Source organism: Dipodomys merriami, unplaced genomic scaffold (assembly GCF_024711535.1).
Source record: "Dipodomys merriami isolate MVZ:Mamm:240054 unplaced genomic scaffold, mDipMer1.0.p SCAF_154, whole genome shotgun sequence".
Lineage (NCBI taxonomy): Eukaryota > Metazoa > Chordata > Mammalia > Rodentia > Heteromyidae > Dipodomys > Dipodomys merriami.
Window position 1 is genome coordinate 1837505 of NW_027202871.1, and position 24204 is coordinate 1861708.

The window sequence follows — 24204 nt, forward strand, 5'->3', positions numbered from 1 at the left end:
ATTTATATTTCTATGTATATCAATGTTATAAATAAAGGTCTCAAATTCATCACCTTCTATCCATCTCCAAAGCCAAACTACTCAACAGTTCTCCTAGATTACTACTGGACTATTTATCTATTTTCTTTGCATCCAACCTTATCCTTCTGCAAGCTGTTTTCCAAACTGCAGCTGGAGGGGTCTTTTCAAAAGGCTAATCTGATCATGTCAGCCATCAAATTACAATACTTCAAAGGCATCCTGTTACTCTTAAGATAGAGACAGTTAGCAAGACCCAATCTTAACCAAGGAGCTGAGCATGGTGTCACATGTCTATGAACCAGGGGCAAGAAGGATCACAGTTCAAAGCCAGCCTTGGGTAACAATGAGACTCTTTCTGAAAAACAACTGAAAACACAATAGGCTTGGAGCCATGATTGGACTGGAGGGGTATCTACTCAGCAAGCATTCAACTCTGGATTCAAACTCAGCATTGCCCTCCCAAAAATACATCATTGTTAGCTATATTAATAACAAAAAATGTGAAACTTGAAGTAATAAAATTACACAGAGATGAAAGGGCTAAATCAGCAAGAGTATATGATATATATATAATATATATATATAAATATATAAATATACATGTGGAAAATACATAAATAACTCACCTAAAGTAAAAACTGATAGAACTATAAGGAAAGAGAGACAAAATAAGTAGAGACTCCGACATCTCTATTTGTAACTAAGAACTGATAGATGGGGGAAAAAAACTAAGTGACAGAATAGAAAGTACCATCAATCCATTTCTGAAACAAATGACCCAACCAAAGGATAACACACAGAGAACAGACAGAAAGATAGAACATATCCTGATTCATAGAACAAATAAAGAAACAAAAAATTCAACTAGCTTATGACAACTGGAAGGGAAGCTCTAAACAGCAACATTTTGTACTTCACACCTTTCATCAAAGATACACCTGTTTGCACACCTACTTCCTTACACAGCTAAGAAATTGACAAAAACAAACTAATTATGACTCAAAAAGAATCCTATAGGTGCAGGTAACTTCAGGCAACACTGATTGATAAGCCATGTCCACAGAAGCACCAGAGCTACAGGGCCAAAGCAGAGGACCCATCCCCAGGCAAGAGTAACCACCACCACCCATCTGTGTCTCTTCTGTCAGCCAAAAGCACCAGCACAGCACGTTCAGCCAGGGACCAGCGGTGCACAGACATCAATGATGGCCCATTGCATGGAATGGATGAAAGTCCCTGGGAAGGCTGAGTGCTGACAGTAGCCACACCTGATACAGGGAATGAGGCAACAAGTCCCTTTAGTGGGAAAGAAAGGATAAAACAGCCCGCCTTTCCAGACTTTCTTCTTTTTCCTGTTGCCTTCCCCTTCTATTCTTTCCATCTGTTGACAATTAAAACTGCTCTCTCACTCGTATTTTCCTCTATCTCAGTGTCCCCCACCCATAACCCTTCCTTGCTACCTATACTCTTAACATGTAACTAGAAGGCTGGAAGGTCACTGATGGTTTACAAGTGTGCCCACATGCACACATGTACACACTTGTCTTCGTTTCTCTTTCCCCTTCCTTCAATACCACATTACCTAGATCTGCTCTACTTCTCTCACTAAACATTGATCTTGGAGGGAAGCATAGCTGCCACCCTTCCCTGACCTGCAAACTCATCTATTATTCACTAGTTACCTCCATCGCCCATCACCTCTGATGACCACCCTACGTAACTGAAAACAGCATAGGACTTCTATAATCATCTCATAATAAGCCACCAGGACTGCCAGACCTCAACATTGTGGTTCTGCAGCCAAGCTTCCACAACCTGAGTGGAGAAAAGGGCTGCATGCTGCGTCTTGAGCACTGGAACTGAAAGTTTGAACAATGCCACATGGTCTAGAAACCAGAAAATGCATGACAACCTATCTACTGCCTTGTCTTAAGTAATTTTTGAGAAATTCCCAACTAAACCAACCAAAAACTTGACCACAGATACATAAATCCCAGGGAAGAAACACAAAATCTAAGAAAAGCCAAGGCATATGCCAACAACTCCACAGTAAAGGACTTTAGTGAGAGTGAAGAGAAATAAATTACATGCAATGAATTTAAAAATTTCTAAAACATAGGTATACCTTTGACCTTGCATACCATTCTTGGACATATATTTGAAAAAAATACATAAATATGCATGCTCATGTTTATGACAACTGCTCATAAGAGCCAAACTGTAGAATTACCCAAGATATTCAACAACAAAAAAATGTTCCTAGGTACATCTACACCTTGGAATATCACTCAGTCATGAAGAAATATGAAATTATTCACCTGTAGGAAATTAGATTGAAACTGAAGACCATCATATTGATGAGGATCAATAATGATCAAGAAAGCTAAAAAAAAATCAAAAAACCAGAAAACTCAGTATGAACAAACTCAAAGACAAACAGCCTGTTTTCCCACATCTCTGGAATCTATATCTGGAAGATAAAGATAGATAGATAGATAGACAGACAGACAGACAGACAGACAGACAGACAGACAGACAGACAGACAGACAGACAGAGACATTTCCCTTGATTGGGCTACTTACCAATGAAGCAACTGTATATGTATATTTATTTATACCAAAGAGCTATTCCTTGTGTAGACTGTTTTAAATAATGGAAAGATTTTCTTCTGTCTTGTCACTCTTGCTGAGTATATTCAATTTACCAGTAGTTATAATTTTACATTTGACTTACTAAAGTGCACAATTTTCTCAGAATGTAATGGCATCCTTTTTTTCCTAATGTACAATGACCTTTTTTTTCTCTTTCTTTAAAGCTAAGACTGCAACATAACAAACAATTCACTTTTCATGATGTACATTTAGGTGGCCTGTCACAAACTGGCATATACAGAGGCCAAAGGCTGCCACAGAACACCTCCTGCAAGAGCTCAGAAAAATTAAAACAGCAGCACTCACTATGGTGCTTCCCTATCTGCACCTACTCTGTGAATAATCATCACATACTGACTCAGAAAGTACTTTGGTTTATACCCATGAAGGTCTCCTCTTTAGCTGAGATCTGTTCCTAGCTTCTTATAGTTACTTGCAATCTCGGAACCCAAGAAATCATAGCCTTAGCCCTAAATAAAAAGCATTAACCCCAATAACAACATGTGAAGTTTTTCATTTCCTCTTCTCAAGTTTTTCTTTCATGATATACTTTCTATGCCCTTTAATGTAAGATATGTTAACAACACTTACACCAAAGTAAGTGAGAATGTGTAACTTTCTCTGTGTTAGTAAAGAAGCATGTCTCATGCTTATACCTATCCAAAGAGGTATGTGTTATTCCTGTGGTCTGGCTATGTCATTTTTCTCAAAAGAAGACTAACAATATGTATATTAGCCATTCAAAAACTGTCCTAGAATATCACATTACAATATAAAACTGAATCATCATGTGGATATCTGTGTGCAATCTTTTTTTGGGGGGGGTCCGATTGTGGGGCCTGAACTCTGGGCCTGGGCACTGTCCCTCAGCTCTTCAGCTCAAAGCTAGCGCTCTACCACTTGAGCCACAGCGCCCTCTTCCGGCTTTTTCTTTTTGCATATGTGGTTCTGAGGATTGGAATCCAGGGCCTCAGGCATGCAAGGCAAGCACTCTACCACTGAGCCACCTTTCCAGCCCTCTGTGTGCAATCTTTTCTGCCTACCTTTTCTTGCACTGAGCAAGATTTATTCAACATGTCGATCATGGTTTATCCAATCTGTTTTATTTTACAGATGCCAGTCCAATGATCACCAAACTGGGAAGAAGGCATAAGAGAGCTGAGTGAACTGCAACTATTTGAAACACTGAACAGATTAGCTAAGCACTATTCCTATCTGGGATAGTCAAGGTGCTTTACAGTGAGTTATAAACTAGAATTGTAATGAGCGATTCATAAGCAACATATTAGCTTTTAGGGACCTACTTTCTCCTTTAGTAAGGAAAGACTTGGCTGGCACTCCAAGTTTTTGCCTCTATATTCTTCTAACAACAGTTCAGACTTTTTAGCTTATAGAGCCATACATACCCTAACTGAAGGTAAATGCTAAGGCCTTCAGTTAACAATCATTATAGAATAGTACAGTCAGGTCTGATAGTCTGTCCTGTAACCATGTCCAAAATCAAGAAAGTAGAGATCCTGAATAAATTAGGTTAGACATGAAGAATGACCAATGAGGGCTAGAATTTTAATCACTACTTAAAATATGGATCCTAGAAGTGGTATTCAATTTTCCAATTAACTGATACCAAATCAAATAAATTATAACTTGATTGATAGTATTGACAGAAAGGGAAATTATTCCAGACTAGGAGGACATGTGTGTGTGTACACAGGCACTCTTAAACCAGACTATGAAGTAGTACCAAAAATGTAACTATCTTCCTAACACCAAAAACTCAATTTCACCATTTAAAAATGTTTGAAAGCAAAACCATCTAGGAACAGGTACTAAAACAATCATTTATTATTCATTTCATAAATATCTGTGTGTAGAGAGCTGCGAGAGGCTGCACCTGGAAGATGGTGCTGGCTTCCGCCCTCCGCCTTCCCGATGGCGAGTGCTCTCTGTGGTAAACAACTCCTTATATGGCTAAGGCAAAGAATCTGGCTTGCTTTCGCGCACCTGAACCTATTGGCGGTTCCCACGTGGCATATCAGGGTTGGCTACCCAGCGGGTACTTAAGGCTGTGGGGATTGCTCCCCGGGGTTGGGGTCAGAAGATTACTAAAAGGTCCTGAATAAACTGCAGAGAGAAGAGTCCGGTGTCGCGTCTTCCTTGCTGGTCGAGGCGGAAGCGACATCTGTGTACTTAGTATGACCCGATGTTGACTTTATTATGCAAAGTAATTTGTATCGCAAAATTACAAAACTCTCTATTCAGATTATGTAGAGATAGGAAGATAACTGTAGGGTTACTCAACATGTGCTCTAGGAACAGGCTATGAGTAACATCTCAAATAGCCCAAAAGAGAAGATCCTATCACAGGACTTACCTTCTTATACAATATGTAATATTTATAGTTTTAAATTATTATTTCCTAATATAATGCAAGAATAAACTTAGGGGTCAAAGAATATAACTAAGATCTGGGTATGGTAGACTTTGCCTATAATCTGAGCACTCAAGAGGCTGAGGCAGTAGGATGGTGAGTTCAAGGTCAGTGAAGCTACATAGTTAAGACCCAATCTAAAAAATAAGACTGAAGGAAGGGAGGGTAAGGAGTGGAGAAACAGCTGAGGAGAAGGAAAGGGAGAAAGAGAGAGGAGCAAAGAAAAAACTTGCCTTATCAGGAAAAAATTGAAACAATTTGAGATGAATTGTCTAGTTAACTTTCCTCCTCTGAAATATTTTAAAGCTTCATAACTGACAGTAGTCAAAGAATTATTTTCCATGAGTATGCAAATGAACTTTGTCTAATGGTGGTCTAACAGATTTCCCTCTCCCAAAAAGAAACAGATTTCAACTCCTAACAGGAGCATGTCCAGATTCCTAGTGGCTTCCTAGTATGTCTGCCTTTCAGTCTTTAGCCTATTTATAGCATGTGTCTGATTCTGTTACGTATTACCTTTGGCATATAATCATGTATATTTGTATGAGTCATGGTTTTGTTTTTTGAACAAAATACCCTTAAATATCACCATACACAATGAATCACAATTTGAAGTTTCTGTAGTTCTACAGGGTCTCAAACAAGGCTCCTTCCAGCACGCTACAACTGAGTACTCTCCTCCCCACATGGCTGCAACATTTTCTACAGTGCACCTGAGGAATTGTGCTGGAACATCCGTCCTCTAACTTCTTAACACATCCCTAATTCTGAAACTTCCTGCAAACATAATCAAGCCTAATTCAAATCAAGTTCAATTAGGAAGACTCTGATAACTAAAATGCATGGTTACAGTGAATAAGAAATATATGAAAACCCAGTTTGGCTTCTTTGGCTACTATTCTTTTGTGCTACATTAAATTCCTCCTCCGCTGACCTCATCTTTTTGAAAAAAATTGCAGGTAGTTTCTGTTGAATCAGATTAATACCTAGTGACTAGTACTTAAAGCAACACACTGGAAACTAGTAGTAAATTTCATTCTGATATAAAATATCCAAAATTATAATAGGCCACAGTTATGATAATCAACTCACAGGAAACTTGTAAAATCTTTCATTTTAAAAGTAGGAAAGAGGTATTTGTTTACCTGCTTAACAAAACTGACAATATAGAGCTTCCCTTGCATTCCACGGTGACACATGTTCAAGGTACACTGCTTTCGAACCAAACATTTACCCTCCGCCACTAGTGAAAGGCAACAAGATCTCTTTACAAAGTCTCATCTTTTTCAATAAATTTTGCATGAAAACATGTTCTCCTGGCACAAAGTTGCCTGCTGTCACATTGGAAGTGTGATAAATGTTTAATGAAAACAACACCACACAGCTTGGTGTCAGACAACAGCTATCACACAGTTCTGCTTTGATCCAAACAGACACTTAAAAGGAGTTCTAAGCATGCTCTGCACCACAGAGCTCGTAACCTATATGCAAATAAGGAGAAATTAGCATAAACGACTTCCTGCTGCATGAAGAAGTAAGAGGTAAGGAAAAATATGACAGCCTTTATAAGTATGTAACTGCTGTCAAATCTCAGAGTCCAGCTTTCCTAAATCAATTCCAACATCTCCTGCTACTAAGTAAAGAGAGATAGGGAAAATCAACTTATCTACCTACAGTAACTTAGTACATGAAACTACACTTGAAGAAACTGAAATATCACCAAAGTTAAAGCCACAACTAATATGTATCTATGAGGTATGAATCCTACATGGTCCACAGTCCTTGTCTTATACATACTACTCTAAAATTTATGGGCTTTTTAAAATTAAACTTATTTATTTACTTATTTATTTCTTTTGTGTATGTGGCACCAAGGAATCCAACCCAGGGCCTCATGCATGTTAGGCAAGCACTCTACCACTAAACCACATTCCTAGCCCAAATATATGGGTTTTTAAGTGTTACTATGCCTATTTTGTAGAACATCGTATACACATAGGGCAATTCTTGACTCTTTTTGAAAGTATAAAGGTTTAGAAACTTACGTAAAGAAAATGAGGAATGCTATAACTCAACCATACCACTCTTCGACATCTACCCAGAACATTACCAGGCAGAATACCGTAAAGACACTTGCACAGCCATGTTCACAGCTGCACTATTCACAATAGCCAAGTTGTGGAAACAACCCAGATGCCATTCAATAGATGAGTGGATCAAAAAAATATAGTACTTGGGGCTGGGAAGGTGGCTCAGTGGTAGAGCGCTTGCCTTGCATGCCTGAGGCCCTGGGTTCGATTCCTCAGCACCATATAAGCAAAAAGAAAAAAGCTGGAAGTGGCGCTGTGGCTCAAGTGATAGAGCCTTGAGCTGAAGAGCTGAGGGACAGCACCTAGGCCCAGAGTTCAGGCCCCACGACTGGACCCAAAAAAATGTATATATATATAGTACTTATACATAATGGAATTTCACTCCTCCTTTAGAAAGAATACAATGTCAATTGCAGGGAAATGGATGGACCTAGAAAAAAAACATATTAAGTGAAGTAAGCCAAGCTCAGAGAGACCAAGGGCACATGTTTTCTCTCATATGTGGAAGCCAGATCCAAAATACAAGTGGATATAATAAATTATACAGGACTATAGGCATTCACAGACCGTCAGACTAAAGGAGGTTACAATTAGAGGAGGAATCCAAATGCATAACTCCTCTTAACATTTAAAATATTATTTATTGAAACAAATTCCAGGAAACAGAAACATGGGTTTGGTTGTTATTATTTTCACTTTTGGTCTCTTTTTGGTCTTTTTAGGAGTGGTGAAGGGGACACAGAAAGAAAGAGAAAGGGTGAACAAATGCAGTCATGGTTTTCGATATACACTAAGTGGAAAACGCACTGTGCAACTGGTGGGCAGTGACGGAAGGGAGAAACTGGGGAAAGCAAAGGAAAGGTGACATTGTCCTAAAAAGAAATGCACTCATTACTTGACTTATGGAATGTCAATCTTCTGTACACTTTAATAATAACAATAAAATTATATTTAAAGAAAATAGGAGGAGGAATGGATAAACTTACTTCCAAATGTGAGAGAAATAACAAAATATATATATATTTAAAGAAGAGGAGGAATGTATAAACTTAAATTCAAATCTGAGAGAAAAGAATTCCAGAAATGTTAGGTCCAGTTCTTAGAGCAGATTCAATTACTGGAGGCCTCTAAGAAACAACGAGAGTGAAAGCATTTCTTGAGTGGCAGGCCAGAATAGAAGCCATGCTCAGGAACGCTGCTCCCTACACTCCTAAGGAATACTAACATCATTCAAATTAAGGAGAAAGAATTCCGGTACATGTTCAGCTAATTTGTGTTGTTTTAACAGAAAACCACAGTCCTGGTAATTTATAATGAATAGAACTTTCTCAACACAATTCTGGAGGCTTGCAGGCAAAGACTGAGCACCAGCATCTACCAGGGCCTTCTTTGTTATCACATGAAAAAAGAAGGAATTGGTGGGGGAAGACAAACACATCCTTTTCTAAAAGAAATCCACTGTACAATAAATAACAATTTTACTCCCACCATGACAAGAACCCACTCATGGCCTAATCTCCTTTTCAAAGGTGCCACCTCCAACACCACTGCCTTGAAGTAGCACATGAATTTGGATGGGGACACCAACAAACTAAAGCGGTAGTCAGTATCTGCTATAAATCCAAATTTCCTGACTGGTGATCTAAATCATGAGTGAAAACAGATTTAAATCAAATCCATCCAAATTCTAGTCTCAGAATAAACTGTAAAATGTCACTGATGGCTACTTGCATATTCATTCTCAACTAATTTTTCAAGTCCGTAAAAAATGTTCCATAGTAGTTGACTGTGGCTAAAGCCATTCTTAAAGACATTCTTAAAAACATAATAATCTATAGAAGATTCATCATTATACCATGCTGCAATTATGAGACTGCATGACAAATTTTATTTCTGATAATTGACTTTCAGTAATAGGTTAGCAAAAAAAAGAAGTGTCTGATTTTAATTTCAAAACTCTGTTATTGTGGTGAATAAGGGTGAATATGGTCTATGTAGTTTGTTTACATGTAGGAAAATGAAACAATGAAAGCTTTTGAAATTGTTTTAAGAGGAGGAGACAGGAGTAAGGGAGAGTCTTGGAGGTAAGATTGATTGGAGTATATTTTTACATGTGTGAAATGTCACAATGAACTCCCCTTGCACAAATAATGTATGCTACTTAAAATAAAAAATTATGCTATATGAATAGGAAATGTTTCTCTCTTCATTGAATTATCACAGTAAAACTTCCTTAAACTTTTAACAAATGCCAAAAAATATTATTACATAACAAGAAAAATAAACTTCAAAAAAACAAAACATTCTAAGACATTCTGTGAATGAAATAAAGGAATAAAATTATTCCTAGAACAAAGGAAGATATTATAAATATATAAAAAATAACTGTGGTAGGGCTGGGAATATGGCTTAGTAGTAGAGTGCTTGCCTCCATGCATGAAGCCCTGGGTTCAATTCCTCAGTACCACATAAACAGAAAAAGCCAGAAATGGTGCTGTGGCTCAAGTGGTAGAACTCTAGTCTTGAGCAAAAAAGCTCAAGGACAGTACCCAGTCCCTGAGTTCAAGCCCCAGGACTGGCAAAAAAAAAATTACTGTGGTAAATGCATATGCTGATCTTTTAAAAACTAAAAAGATGGTACATGGCTTAGTTGTAGTGTACCTAGCAAGCACACGGCCCTGGACCAGAGTTCAAACCACAGCTCCACACACAGACATAAAAATATTTACGTATCAACACTTACATGTATACATAACATTTACATATATTTACATTTGTATACAACACACACATATATAGACATATATATTTTATATATATATATATATAATATATATATTATATATATATGTGGTAAATGTTGATACTTCTGCTGTTAAGGCAATTCAGCCACAAGGCTGGGAAAGGAAAATGCTCACAGAAGCAAAACACACTTCAAATATTGCTATGAACTACACAGTCATCACTGCATTGCAGCTGCTTCAGCTTACCCACGTTTGATGTTGTGCAATTCCTTGTCCTTGGCTTTTTCCTTCTCCTTTTCTCTCTTCTCTTTGTCTCTGCCTTTACGTCGGTCTCTGTCCCGGGATCGACTTCGAGTCCTTCTATGGCTGGACCGTTCACTGCTTCGACTGTGGGAACGCAGACGAGGTCTTGACCTGGACCTACAGTAAGCAGATTTTATTAAATGGAGTTAGTTATGTTTTAAAAAGTAAATATGCATTTTATTTATTTGAAAGAAATACTTAGTTATAGATTCAGAAATCAGGTGTGCAAAGCAAGTACCTGAACATGATTCTTCATGACTGAGTACTCTCAGTATACATGATATATATGAGATATATGTATGTGTGTATGTGTGTGTGTGTGTGTGTGATATATGAGAAGATACATGCTGACAACTGTGCAAGAAATTCAAATTCAATCAAAAGCATCTACAAATGGAAGGGTTTGTTTATTTGGTTTTGTTTGTTTTTAAGAGATAGTCTCATTGCATTGCTCGAGTTGGTCTTGAATTTCTGGGCTGAAGAGGTCCACTAGCCTCAGTCTTCCTAGTAACTAAAACCCTAGACATGTTTAGCAACAAGTAGAAGTCTTTTTTTCTTTCTTTCTTTCTTTCTTTCTTTCTTTCTTTCTTTCTTTCTTTCTTTCTTTCTTTCTTTCTTTCATTCTTTTTTTTTTTTTGTCAGCTATGGGGCTTGAACTAAGGGCCTGAATGCTGTCTCTGAGTTCTTTTGTTCAAGGCTAGCACTATACCACTTTAAGCCACAGCTCCACTTCTGGCTTTCTGGTGGTTAATTGGAGATAAAAGTCTCCCAGACTTTCCTGCTTGGCTGGCTTTGTAACAATGATCCTCAGATTTCAGCCTCTTGAGAAGGTAGATTACAGATGTTAGCCACTTGACCTGGCTTCAAGTAGAAGTCTTAAAGGTTCAAATTAAGTCTTAGTTATTCAAATCTCCTCACATAATATAACCAATCAGAACCATGTATTGCATGTAAAGACAGAGCTCTCTCTAGCCCTATAATTTCTGCTTTCTTATTCAATCTATTTTAAAATTTATAATTACTCCAATACAACCATTCACTGTATCCTATTATTGGGTAGGATACATTATATGCTAAGAAGTTATGATTTCACATTCTGGTTACAGCTCTAACAAGAAAACCCTATACCAGGCTGACATGCTTACAGACATCTATTCCAAACAAGTCAGGAAGGCACTGGGAAGTGACCAAAAGCAGGGAGATTTTGTAGAGGGTCAACACCTAGAAGAAGGAAAGTATAACAAGAAAGTTGTCAATTTTACCAGCTCTACTCTGAGAGTAAGTCCAGGTCTGTACCATACTGAACAGCTATACCTCTAACTGAAAACCTTCAGATTTTTGAAGCCCCAAAGCACAGACCAAGTGTAACCTTACCACAGGTCAGTTACAGGATATTCCTTTAACAGAGGGCAAAGGAAGACCCAAAAAATGTCTATAAAAATGAAATTCAAATCTCTGGCTGAATGCACCAGAGTAATTCACAATAGCCAAATTACAGAGTCAGTCCTGGTGGCCATTACTGGATAAAGAAAATGGGATTTATATAGAAAATAGACTATTATTCTGCTATAAATAACAAAACTATTTCATTTGTAAAAAAAAAAAAAAAAAAAAGCAGAATCGTTATCATTTTAAGAAAACTAAGCCAAACTCAGAAAGACAAATACTGCTTGTTTTCTGTCATATGTGGATTCTAGACCAAATATATCTAATACATATATATATATACACATATATAGACCATAAATATATTATGCATGTTTTTAACATATATACGTGAATGTAAATGTGTAATTGTTTATGAAGGAATCAGGAAGAGATCAAGAGGGTAACAGGAAGATGAATATGAATATGCTACATGTATATATGAAAATAGAAGCTAAAATTGCAAGAAAAAATGCTGGGTACCAATAGTGCACACCTGTAATCCTAGCTACTCAGGAGACTGAGATTTTGAAAATTGTGATTTGAAGCCAGCTCAGGCAGGAAAGCCCATGAGACTCTTACCTCCAATAAACTACTCAGAAAAGGCTGGAAATGGCACTATGGCTCAAAAGAGAGCGTAAGCCTTGAACACAGAAAAAAATTGTAAAAAAAAGTGGTGATAAGAAAGAATAAAGAGGGTAACTATGATCAGTTTATTACACATTCAAACACTGTTGTAAATTAATATACACCAATAAAGTGGTGGTGCTCATGTGGGGTCCCAGAACGCAAATCTGAGGAGGGAAGATGGCAAGTTGGAGGAGCTTAGGCTACACGGCGGCACGCACCATCAACAATAACAAAAAAACTACTATTATCAAGAAAACTAACAATAGCAGGTTCTGGTGTAGATGTGGCCAAAAGAGAACTCTATTACACTGTTGGTGGGAATGTAAACTTGTTCAACCACTCTGGAAAGCTGTATGGAGGTTCCTCAAAAAATTAAAACAGAACTACCCTATGACCCAGCAATTCCACTCCTGGGCATTTATCCAATAGAGCACAAACAAGAATACACTAAAGGCACCTCCAAACCATGGTCACTACAGCACTATTTACCATTGCCAAGATACAGAATCAGCCCAGATGCCCCTCAATAGGTGAATAGATCAAGAAAGTGTGGTATCTACACACAATAGAATCCTATTCATCCATCACAAAGAATGATACTGTACCATTTATAAGGAAATGGAAAGACTTGGAAAGGATTATGTTAAGTGAAATAAGCTAGATCCAGAAAAGCACAGGTTGCATGGTTTCTCTCATTAGTGGGAACTAGATGTGCTTTTAAATCTAGAAGTAAATTCTGGATAGCACCCAAGCAGTTATAAATTAATTAAGTGAAGTATAATAGAGTCTATGGAGCATGCAAATAGTGTGGTTTTTTAGAAAGATTAAGTCAAAGCCTAACAAAAGGAGTACTAGGAAATGGGTACTTGCAAGGAGGGAAGGGGTCGAGAGGAGTAGAATAAGAAACAGGAGAAATGAATAGAATGCAGGCAAGAATGCATGGTATATGCACTGTATATGCCACAGAACTGAGAAAAATACAGGAAGGGGTGGGTAGAAGGTAGGTGAAGATGTTGAAGAGAGGACTCAGATCAAGATGCATTGAATACCTAAGTTTTGTTACAGGGAAAAAAATTCAATACATAATCTAAAAATTACAAAAAGAGAGAAGGGATGGAGTGGGAGAGGAGGGTGGGAATATTAAAAGGCGTGACATATATCAAAAGGCACTGCATTCATAAACTGTTCTGTTGAATGGCAACTCCTTTGTACCTGAAGAAAATAAAAATGTATTTTAAAAAGTCCATGATTGAATCTGAAGACTCAGTTTCAGATGTTTACTGAAGAAAAAGGACTGGTTATAAGAAAGGAAAGCGCCTCAAGGATTCAAGGACTCAGTCTAGCCTATGTATTTACTCCCAGAGGTAATGAAAATAAAGGATGGTGCAGAACACAATATACCTTGTGGCCAAATACCTTACAAATTTACTGCAAGACAATCTTATAGATTCTAGAAGTTCAGCCAAACTCTAAAGAAGATAGATATGAAGAAGACCATGAATAGGAATGTCATGGCCAAACTGATAAAATGAAAGAAGAGAAATCTTGAAAGTAACAGAGAAGCAAGTATAAAAATGGAACAATGAACCTCTTGAGACGGTCTGAGGAAGTAGGGAAGTGGAAGGGAGAGGGGGCAACAGTTGGAATACAATGTACACATGCAGGGAAATGTTACAACGAAATCCCCCTTGTATATTTAATGTACACTTATAATAAAAAATAAATTTGGGGCTGGGAATGTGGCTTAGTGGTAGAGTGTTTGCCTAGCATGCATGAAACCCTGGGTTGATTCCTCAGTACCACATAAACAAAAAGCTGGAAGTGGCACTATGACTCAAGTGGTAGTGTGCTATCCTTGAGCAAAAAAAATAAAATAAATAAATTGGCAAAAACAATATATTACAAATAAAGGATTGATTAAATTAATTGTTGCTGGCTTATCTTAAATTAAGGAGAGAGAGTTGGAAGAAAATCTGAACATGATGAAGAAAAATAAACCAGCCCAAATCTGTATTCAGCAAAATCATCCCTCAAGAATGGGCCGGAAGCTGGGGCCAAGTGCCAAGTGGCTCACATCTGGAATCATAGCTGCTCAGCTCAGCTGGCTGAAGCTGAGGGTCCCATTTCAAAGTCAGCTCAGGCAGAAAAAGGCTGTGCAATTCTTATTGCCAAATAGCTACCAGAAAACCAGAAGTGGTAGGGTGCTACCCTTGAGCAAAAAGAGTTCAGGGCAGGGTTCAGGCCCTGAGTTCATGCCCTACATCCGACAAAGAAAGAAAGAAAGAAAGACAGAAAGACAGAAAGAAAGACAGAAAGAAAGACAGAAAGAAAGAAAGACAGAAAGAAAGACAGAAAGAAAGACAGAAAGAAAGAAAGAAAGACAGAAAGACAGAAAGACAGAAAGAAAGAAAGAAAGAAAGAAAGAAAGAAAGAAAGAAAGAAAGAAAGAAAGAAAGAAAGAAAGAAAGAAAGAAGGAAAGAAAGGAAGAAAGATAGAAAGAAAGAAAGAAAGAAAGAAAGAAAGAAAGAAAAGAAAGAAAGAAAGAAAGAAAGAAAGAAAGAAAGAAAGAAAGAAAAAGAAAATGGGGTGGTAGAGTGGTGACAGTCTGGCAAATGTGAGGCCCTGGTTTGAGCCTCATAGTAAACAACAACAAATAAAATTTTAAAAATAAAGTATTATCTTTTTTTAGATAGAAGTTAAAAGAAAAAAAAAAGCAATCATGCTGGAGGCCAGTGACTCATGTCTATAATCCTAGCTACTCAGGAGGCTGAAATCTGAAGATCATGCCTGGGCAGTAAAGGAAAGTCTATGAGACTCTCATCTCCAATTAACCACAAAAAGACAAGAAGTAGAGTTGTAGCTAAAGTTATAGACCACTAGCCTTGAGTATAAAAGCTTAGAGAGAGTGCCAAGGCCCAGAGTTCAAGCTCCAGGACCAGAGGGAAAAAAAAGCAGTCATCAACAATAGACATAAATTATATTACACAAATTTGTTCAGGCTAGAATGAAATAATAGAGACACAAATTTGCATTTTCAGTAAGGAAAGACCATAGGAAAGTCAAAATATATAGCTAAATATAAAATATGATTATTTCCCTTCATTTAAAATATACATATATACTCAAAAGTAAAAACTGCAGTGTTTTACCAGAAGGTTTTGGGATTCTGCAAGCTCTATCAAGTACAGGACACATAAGTACACCTGTAGTTGTAAGGTTTCAATATTTCATGTTAAGTTGTACAATAATAAACTTAGGTACACTAAGAGTAAGGGTACTTTAACGTTGGAACAACTATTTAAACAAAATCAAGGTAACTAAAAAGCTAATACATGAAATTGAAAGTTATAAAAATATTCATTTTCCAAGAGAAGGCTTAAAAGCATAGAGATACGGGCTGGAAAGATGGCTCAGTGGTAGAGCGCTTGCCTTTCTTGCTTAAGGCCCTGGGTTCGATTCATAAGCACCACATAAGCAAAAAAGAAAACAGCCGGAAGTGGCACTGTGCCTCAAGTGGTAGAGTGCTAGTCTTGAGCTGAAAAGCTGAAGGACAGCATCCAGGCCCAGAGTTCAGGCCCACGACTGGACCCAAAAAAAAAAAAAAAAGCATAGAGATACAAAAAAGATGAGATTAATATGAATAATGAAATAACTAGATCTAATGAAATCAATAAGTATATTAGTTGTTAATGAATCAAACATTTGACAATGATCAAATGTAATGGATAATTATAAGTACAAAATACCAGCATCCTGACAAAGTTTATTTTTGTTATATTTTTATTATCTTTAAGTAGTTGTACTAAAGAGTGTTCATTCAATAAATCACTCTATAAGTGCAATGCATCTTGATCAGTATTACCCTTTTCATCATTCTCCCCCCCAATCTTAGCCCCCTCAATTTTCTTAATTCCATAGGATATGTATTTAATATTATGACTTCATATTCCCTCCACTTCCTCTATTCATTTGTCTACTTCTCTCCCCATAATTACCCCCTTTCCAGTACCAGTAAGCTGGTATTCATCTTGCTGGATTATGTTAGTTTTTCTAAGGAATTATACGATCTAAATTCTCCCCTACAAACACCATACTTTGGTTAATAGATTTGTGTACACTCATGTACAACCCCATATGTATTTTCTTGTACCTTTATAAATTAGTTCTAAGTTCCACATATGAGAGAAAACATGTGTCCTTTGTCTCTCTGGCCCTGACTTACTTGACTTAACATAATTTTTTCCAGATCTAGCCATTTCTTTGCAAATGATGTAGTATCATTCTTTCTAATGGATGAGTAAAATTCCATTGTGTATGTATACCATATTTTCTTGATCTTTTGTCCACTGAGGGGCATCTGGGCTGTTTCCATACCTTGGCTATGGTGAGTGGTGAAGTAAGGAACACACTTTTGCAAGTGACTTTACTATGTCCTGATTTGTAATCTTTTGGCTAAATGCCTACTGCATCATAGATACTTCTATGTTTAGTTTTTTTTTGAAGAAACTCCAGATTGCCTTCCAATGTGGTTGAATTATATTCCCACCAACAGTGTCATAAAGTTCCTTTTCCCTCATCCATGTCAGTTTGTGTTCTTGATTGTGGCCATTCTAACTGGGATGCAAAAGTATCACAGGATCATCTCAGTAGATGCATAAAAAGCCTTTGATAAGATCCAAAATCCTCTTATGACAAAAGCTCTGAAGAAGGTTAAAATACAGGGAACACTGCTCAACACAGTAAAGCCTACTGATGATAAACCTACAGCATTTTCCTCTGAAATCAGGGGGGGAAATGAAGGTGTCCACTTTCTCCACCCATATTCAATATAGACAGCACTAGAATTTCTAGGCACAGCAATAAGGCAAGAGAAAGTTTATAAAAGAGATTCAAAAGGGAAGGAAGATGTAAAACTATCCAGTTTCCCCTCCCATAACCCTTTCTTGCTACCTATACTCTTAACATGTAACTAGAAGGCTGGAAGGTCACTGGTGGTTTACAAGTGTGCCCACATGCACACATGTACACACTTGTCTTCGTTTCTCTTTCCCCTTCCTTCAATACCACATTACCTAGATCTGCTCTACTTCTCTCACTAAACATTGATCTTGGAGGGAAGCATAGCTGCCACCCTTCCCTGACCTGCAAACTCATCTATTATTCACTAGTTACCTCCATCGCCCATCACCTCTGATGACCACCCTACGTAACTGAAAACAGCATAGGACTTCTATAATCATCTCATAATAAGCCACCAGGACTGCCAGACCTCAACATTGTGGTTCTGCAGCCAAGCTTCCACAACCTGAGTGGAGAAAAGGGCTGCATGCTGCATCTTGAGCACTGGAACTGAAAGTTTGAACAATGCCACATGGTCTAGTAACCAGAAAATGCATGACAACCTATCTACTGCCTTGTCTTAAGTAATTTTTGAGAAATTCCCAACTAAACCAACCAAAAACTTGACCACAGATACATAAATCCCAGGGAAGAAACACAAAATCTAAGAAAAGCCAAGGCATATGCCAACAACTCCACAGTAAAGGACTTCAGTGAGAAGAGAAATAAATTTCATACAAGGAATTAAATTTTTTTTTTAAAAACCAGTTACAAGGAAGTGAAATTAAGGGGTGTATAAGCAGCTGAGTAAATAAAAAGAGTATAAGAGAATACAAACAAGCCTGAATGAAAAAAAAAAGACAATGAAGAATACAAGAGAGAAATTCAATGAAGATATAGAAATAGTGAAAACATTCAAATTAAACTCTCCTAAAAGAAAAGCTCAATAACTGAAATAAAAATTCACTGAAGCCTAGCTAACAGAACAGAGGAAGCTGAGAATAGGGTATCAGAAATTAAAGATAAATCAGAACCCATCAGTCACTAAGAAAATGGAATAAAACAGGCAATTCCTTTAGAACATCATGAAAAGACCAAACCTATGAATTTCAGATATAGATGAAGGAAAAGAGATACATACTAAACTAAAAGCACAGGTCTATATTAAATAATAGTAAAAAGCCTGCCCCTTTAAGGAAGATCCAGGTAAGCAAGGTTTCCAGAACACTAAACAAGCAAGATCAAAGATATACCAGTAGACATATAGTAGTTAAAATACTAACAATGCAGAACAATAAAAAAAAAATACTGAAAGATGTAAAGGAAAATGACAAGTCACATACAAAGGCAAAACCACCAACATAACAGCACATGGAAGGACATAACCCAAGCACTGAAAAGTAACAGTAGTCAACCTAGATGAGTCTATCCAGCAAAGCCATTCTTTATAATTGAGAGAAAAATGAATATCTTCTGTGATAAAAGCTGAAAGAATTTAGTTGTCATGACCACTAAATGAGCACCACCAAAAGATAATTAAGGGAATCTTATGCATAGAAGATGAAGAAAATCAAAAATAGGTTAGACACAGGAAAGAATAAATACCCCAAGATAGATAAGCAGGAAGACTAGAACAGCAACATCATTACAGCAACAAAATGGCAGAAAATGTGACTTATCTTTCAACATTAATAGTGACTGGATGAGACACATAATGAAGTAAAAATGGCCAATGGGCATGTGAAAAATTGCTCACCTCTAGCCATAAAGGAAATGCAAAGCTTCTTCTTTTCTTAATAAATGTCTAATACCTAAGTGTTGAGTTTATAAAAAGGAGGCAGAACACTTGATGTGATTGGTAGGGGACGGAACTGGTACGAAGGGGAGGGAGGAAATGATAAAAGGGATGACTCTGATCAAGAAGCACTGTAAACATACTGTAAACATACCTTGTAACTCCCTTCTACAACCACTAGATATTATTCAAATAATATCACTGAATTATTCAAATAATAGTATGTTTGAGTAAATTATTCCTTCTGAGCATCTTTTGCTTGTAGACAAAATGAAAATAGTAAGGACTACCTTACCTTGACGATTAGACACTCATGGCTAAATGAGTTGTGAGCTAACTGACAAGTGATTGGGTGGAAAAAGCATATACTATAAAGTAGGTAATAAATCTGAATCAAGGGCTGGGAAGGTGGCTCAGTGGTAGAGTGCTTGCCTTGGATGCATGAGGCCCTGGGTTCAATTCCTCAGCACCACATAAGCAAAAAGAAAAAAAGCCAGAAGTGGTGCTGTGGCTCAAGTGGTAGAGCGCTAGCCTTGAGCTGAAGAGCTGAGGGACAGCGCCCAGGCCCAGAGTTCAGGCCCACGACCAGACCCCCCCCCAAATAAATAAATAAATAAATAAATAAATAAATAAATAAATAAATAAATAAATAAATAAATAAATAAATAAATAAATCTGAATCAAAAACATGACATATATTTCCCTTATATCATAGGTAATCCAATGAAGAATAGCACTTTGATTTTTGACAAACCTTTATAAAGTTCTAAGTTTGACATGAGGGTTGAATTTCACTGTAGTTCTTCTGTATAGGAAGCTGAACAATACCCGAGGTCTAAAAGATACTGCCCCACAGGTAAGCCCCAGCAGGGTCTCCAGTGGGTGGCCATTACCAGGAAGACCACATCATATATCATCTGGCTTTTCAAACCTCTGGAGAATAAGCAGGGATCTTTGTGGGGACTAAATGGGCCCTACATGTAAGAGCCACAGGCTAAACTGCCACTGTCCCAGAGAAAACAGAGAATGATCACTCTCCTATCATTGCTGCAGCAAAGCTAGACATGTGATTGGCAGAGACTTCTAGCAGTTACTACCCAAGGGTCTCCTTAGCACCCCTTAGCACCAATCTCTACTCTGACAATATGGAGGAACTCAACTATCACCAATGCTACCTCATGGTTTTTCCTAAAATGAAGACTCCACTGGAGAAAACATATGCCTTCCATTCTACAAACTATTTTACTTATTATTACTCACCTGCATGGCTATGCTCAAAAACTATCTTGTTCGTTATTTATTCTAGGTTATTGTATAAGCAATTCTGTTATTCTAGAATGTTCTCCCATAAATGTTGCTGGTGTGGTTCAATAATAGCAAAAGCTGACTCATCAGTTAGGATACCAATGATGTCAAGTTTAAAATGTAGTAAGTTTTAAGTCTGCTTAGTATGCAATATAAGCTACTCTGCTTTTTTCTTTCCAAGGTCTTATTCTCCTTATTTCACTCTTCATTCTATAAAAATGGGCACAAGCACAAGAAAATTACTAAAAGGTGTTGAAAATGAACAAGCACAGATGTAAATGAATTAAGCTGCTTACTCCTCATTACATTATAGCTTTGTACAAGATCACTCACTGTCTTATACACATAACAACCCCATTTGCTTTATTACACGTTTACTTACAAGTTTAAAGTGTCTCCATCAAGAGTAAGAGGTTAAGATAACAAAGTTCCTACCCTGACCAAACAAACAAAGAAAAAAAGCCAAAGAAACTACAGTTAAATTGAATGTATTTGTCCCTGGTACAGTAAATAAATCTTTCTGATAAATCACTCTAGAAGTCTCTAGAGTACCAAAGCCAATATGGAAATGTATTATAAGCAAAGAACCCTTTGATAAAAAATGTGGCACTCTAGAACACACAATATATAAGCAATAAATGGACAGCAAGATGTCTTATTATACAGATAAATGCTTTCAATATCTACCGAATAAGAAGAATCACCATAACACCTCTACATAAAATGAATTACTGCCCTCAAAAACCAATTTGTCAAGTTTCTTAATTGGCTAATAACTTCTAAACACATATAATCCAAACAAATACCCTAATATTTTGTCTTTCAAAAAAACAGCTACAATGCTTCAAGTAGACTCTTAAGTTGAACCCCACAAATAAATATAACATTTACCACAAAATAAAACTGTAGTTAAACCTAAATAAAATAATTCTCATTGAATAAAACACGGTTTCCATTCTAGGATGACACTGTGAACATCAAAACCTAAATCTCATCCTGTACCAAAACTCAATTAAAACCTTAATAACAACAGAGGAAATTCTTTAAAAGGACATATATTCAATGGAATAAGGGCACTATAGAAAGGATGTGTCCACTAGTGATTCAGTAGTAAGAGAAAACTAGGAAAGAGAATGCTAAAAACTCAGGCCTCTTCAGAAAGTAGATGACTTTAAGGATCTGAAGACAACTTCTGATGGTCCATCTTGATGGTTAGCCTGATTGTGTTGAAGCATCTAGCTTATGAAAGCACATCTCTGGACATGTCTGTGAGGGTACTTTCAGAGAAGACTAGTGGAGGGGTGAGGAGTGTGGCCCTGAATATGGCTGGCACCCTCCCATAAATGGGAAATCCTGATGGACTAGGGAGGCAGAGGATAAAGGTATCCAGTGTGGGTACTTCCTTTCTCTGCTTCCGGGCTGCCATGATGATATTATGCTCCGCTGTAGTCTTCCTGTCGTGATAAACTATAATCTCTAAAGCTGATTCAAAATAAATCAATCCCTCCCCTTGAAGTCGTTTTTGTAGGTATTTGTCACAGCAACAGAGAAAGTAAATAACACATAAACATTGGCCTAAAAATAAGCTGACTCAAATCTTTAGTCCATTACAAAATCATTTATTACTACTGATCCACAAAAAATCCTATATAGTATCATACACAACAACAAAAAGAATCCATGCCCAGATCAAAAAAAAAATCACTAGAACTTAATACTCTGATGTGAATTACAAGCAAATAAATTTAGAACACATTTGGGCAAACAAATGTCTGATTTAAGAAAGAATCAGAAGAAAAAGAAAAATTAAGGTGCTCAATGGATGACATGACTGAGCATATAAGATACATATACATGTTAGTAATTAAATAAAAACAAGAATACAAAAAAAGTCAAAAAAAAGCAGCAGAAGAAACACACAATAAACATCCACCTCAACTTAAGTACCAGAAGAAAAAGAAGGACAGAATTATATAATCTTAACCCAAGAACATTTCTAGAACTAGATCTACCTACAGAAAGGGTACAATGGGTATTTAGAAAAATGGACTGACATTTAATTAACTGGGGTTCATAGCCTGCTAAAGTACATTAAGGATAAGGGAAAAAGAAAATACTCTGACCTAGCAACCAAGAGTCAAATTGCCACCCGACTCTGGAGCTGTGTAGCAAAATAATGGCTTCAATTTTCCTGAGGAGCTCAACCAGGCTCTTCCTGTGTGTCTGCAAGGTTATATAGAACCAAGCTTTCTTCAAGGATCAAAGCCACAGGGAAAAAGTAACAGAAGTACTAATTCATCTGTGAGTCAAAGGCATGATACAATTTCTAGGTAAAGCAAAGTATATTTAAGAGAATGTAAAGATAGGGAAGGGAATAAAAAAATTAATTAAAAAAAAGTTTTAACCACCAGAAAACTGACAGTGCCATGGTAGCTCAAAGTATAGAGCACTAGTCTTGAGCAAAAGAGCTCAGAGACAGTGCCCAGGCCCTGAGTTCAAGCCCTATAACCAACCAAGAAAAAAAAAAAAGGCTCTGAATATATTAGCAATTAATAAATATAACTAAACTAAAAATAAAAGAGAAAGTGTCAGACTGCAAAATAAACAAACTATAGGAAACTTGCATAATGAATAGCTTCAGAATTAAAATTTTAAGAGGGTGAAAATAAAGGTATGAGAAAAATATCATGCAGGTACTTACAACAAAAAAGATGATGAAACTATACCAATATCAGATAATACAGACTTCAAAGTAAGGACTGCATCTAGAAGTAAAGACTGACACTTATGGTAAGGTCAATCCACAAAGAACATATAACAATTCTGAGTTTGTAAACAAGTAACAAAGCTTCAAAACTAAAGCAAAGCTGACAAAAAAAAAAAAAAAAAAGCAGAATTCATACTGTGGATTTATCAGAGAGCTCTCTCTTGGTGACTGATAAAATAGCACATTTTCAAAGGAAATTCTAAAAGTAAACAAAAAGAAGCTTTGGAAAATGGTTAAATTCACTAATTTAACTGAAGACCTTAAAACTGAAGAATATTCATTCTAACATCAAATTTATGTATAATACTTACTAAAATAAACCACACAGGGTACAAAGGAAATCTCAATACCTTTAAAAGACAGCATTTGAAATACAATGGATATCAAAGAAGAAAATGTTAAATAAAAGACATCCAAAAGAGGCTTAAAATGGTTATATATTCTAAGTGATATATGTCGATACAACCCATGGAAAGAGACAACCATAGTAATATTTAAATATTTTAATTAAGTGAAAGCTAAAATACGACATAGCAACTATTTAGGATATAGCTAAAGCACAATTCAAAAATATAGGGCTAATGGGCTGGGAAGGTGGCTCAGTGGCAGAGTGCTTGCCTTGCATGCATGAGGCCCTGGGTTTGATTCCTCAGTACCACATAAGCAGAAAAAGTGGAAGTGGCGCTGTGGCTCAAGTGGTAGAGCGCTAGCCTTGAGCTGAAGAACTGAGGGACAGCGCCCAAGGCCCACAGTTCAGGCCCCACGTCCAGCAAAAAAAAAAAAAAAAAAATAGAAAGAAAAATATAGGGCTAAATGTACAATGTATAAGAAAAGAATAAAGTGTTAAAGATAAATAAGTAAGTAATCACTAAGCATCACAAGGAGTTGAAAACAGAAAATATAAGAAGATGAAAGAAAAATGGGGAGGGGAAAGCAAAAATTGATGAAATAGAAACTTCACATTCACAAAAGACAAATACAGATTTTACTAAAAGAGTACCAGTGAATAAAGCCTCAGTAAAAATGATAAAGAAAAATAGTGAAAGGCTATAAGGATAATCCACCACAAACAGGTAAACACAGACAAAAATGTAAGAAACAATTGTTTCAGGCAACTCAGGACTGTGATCCCACCAATCAATCAATCAATCAATCAATCAATGAACCAAAGAATATCCCCAAATCCCTCACTGCCTTGAGA

General features: G+C 36.8%; 1 protein-coding gene across 1 annotated transcript in view; it reads right to left on the minus strand.

Moving 5' to 3' along the window:
* The window catches only part of Rsrc1 (arginine and serine rich coiled-coil 1), a 252904-nt gene that overhangs the window by 168473 nt on the left and 60227 nt on the right, over positions 1 to 24204 (minus strand). The window contains exon 5 of the mRNA XM_070022829.1: positions 10185 to 10358. Within this exon, the coding sequence (XP_069878930.1) occupies positions 10185 to 10358 (174 nt within the window). The remainder of the gene's footprint in view (positions 1 to 10184; positions 10359 to 24204) is intronic.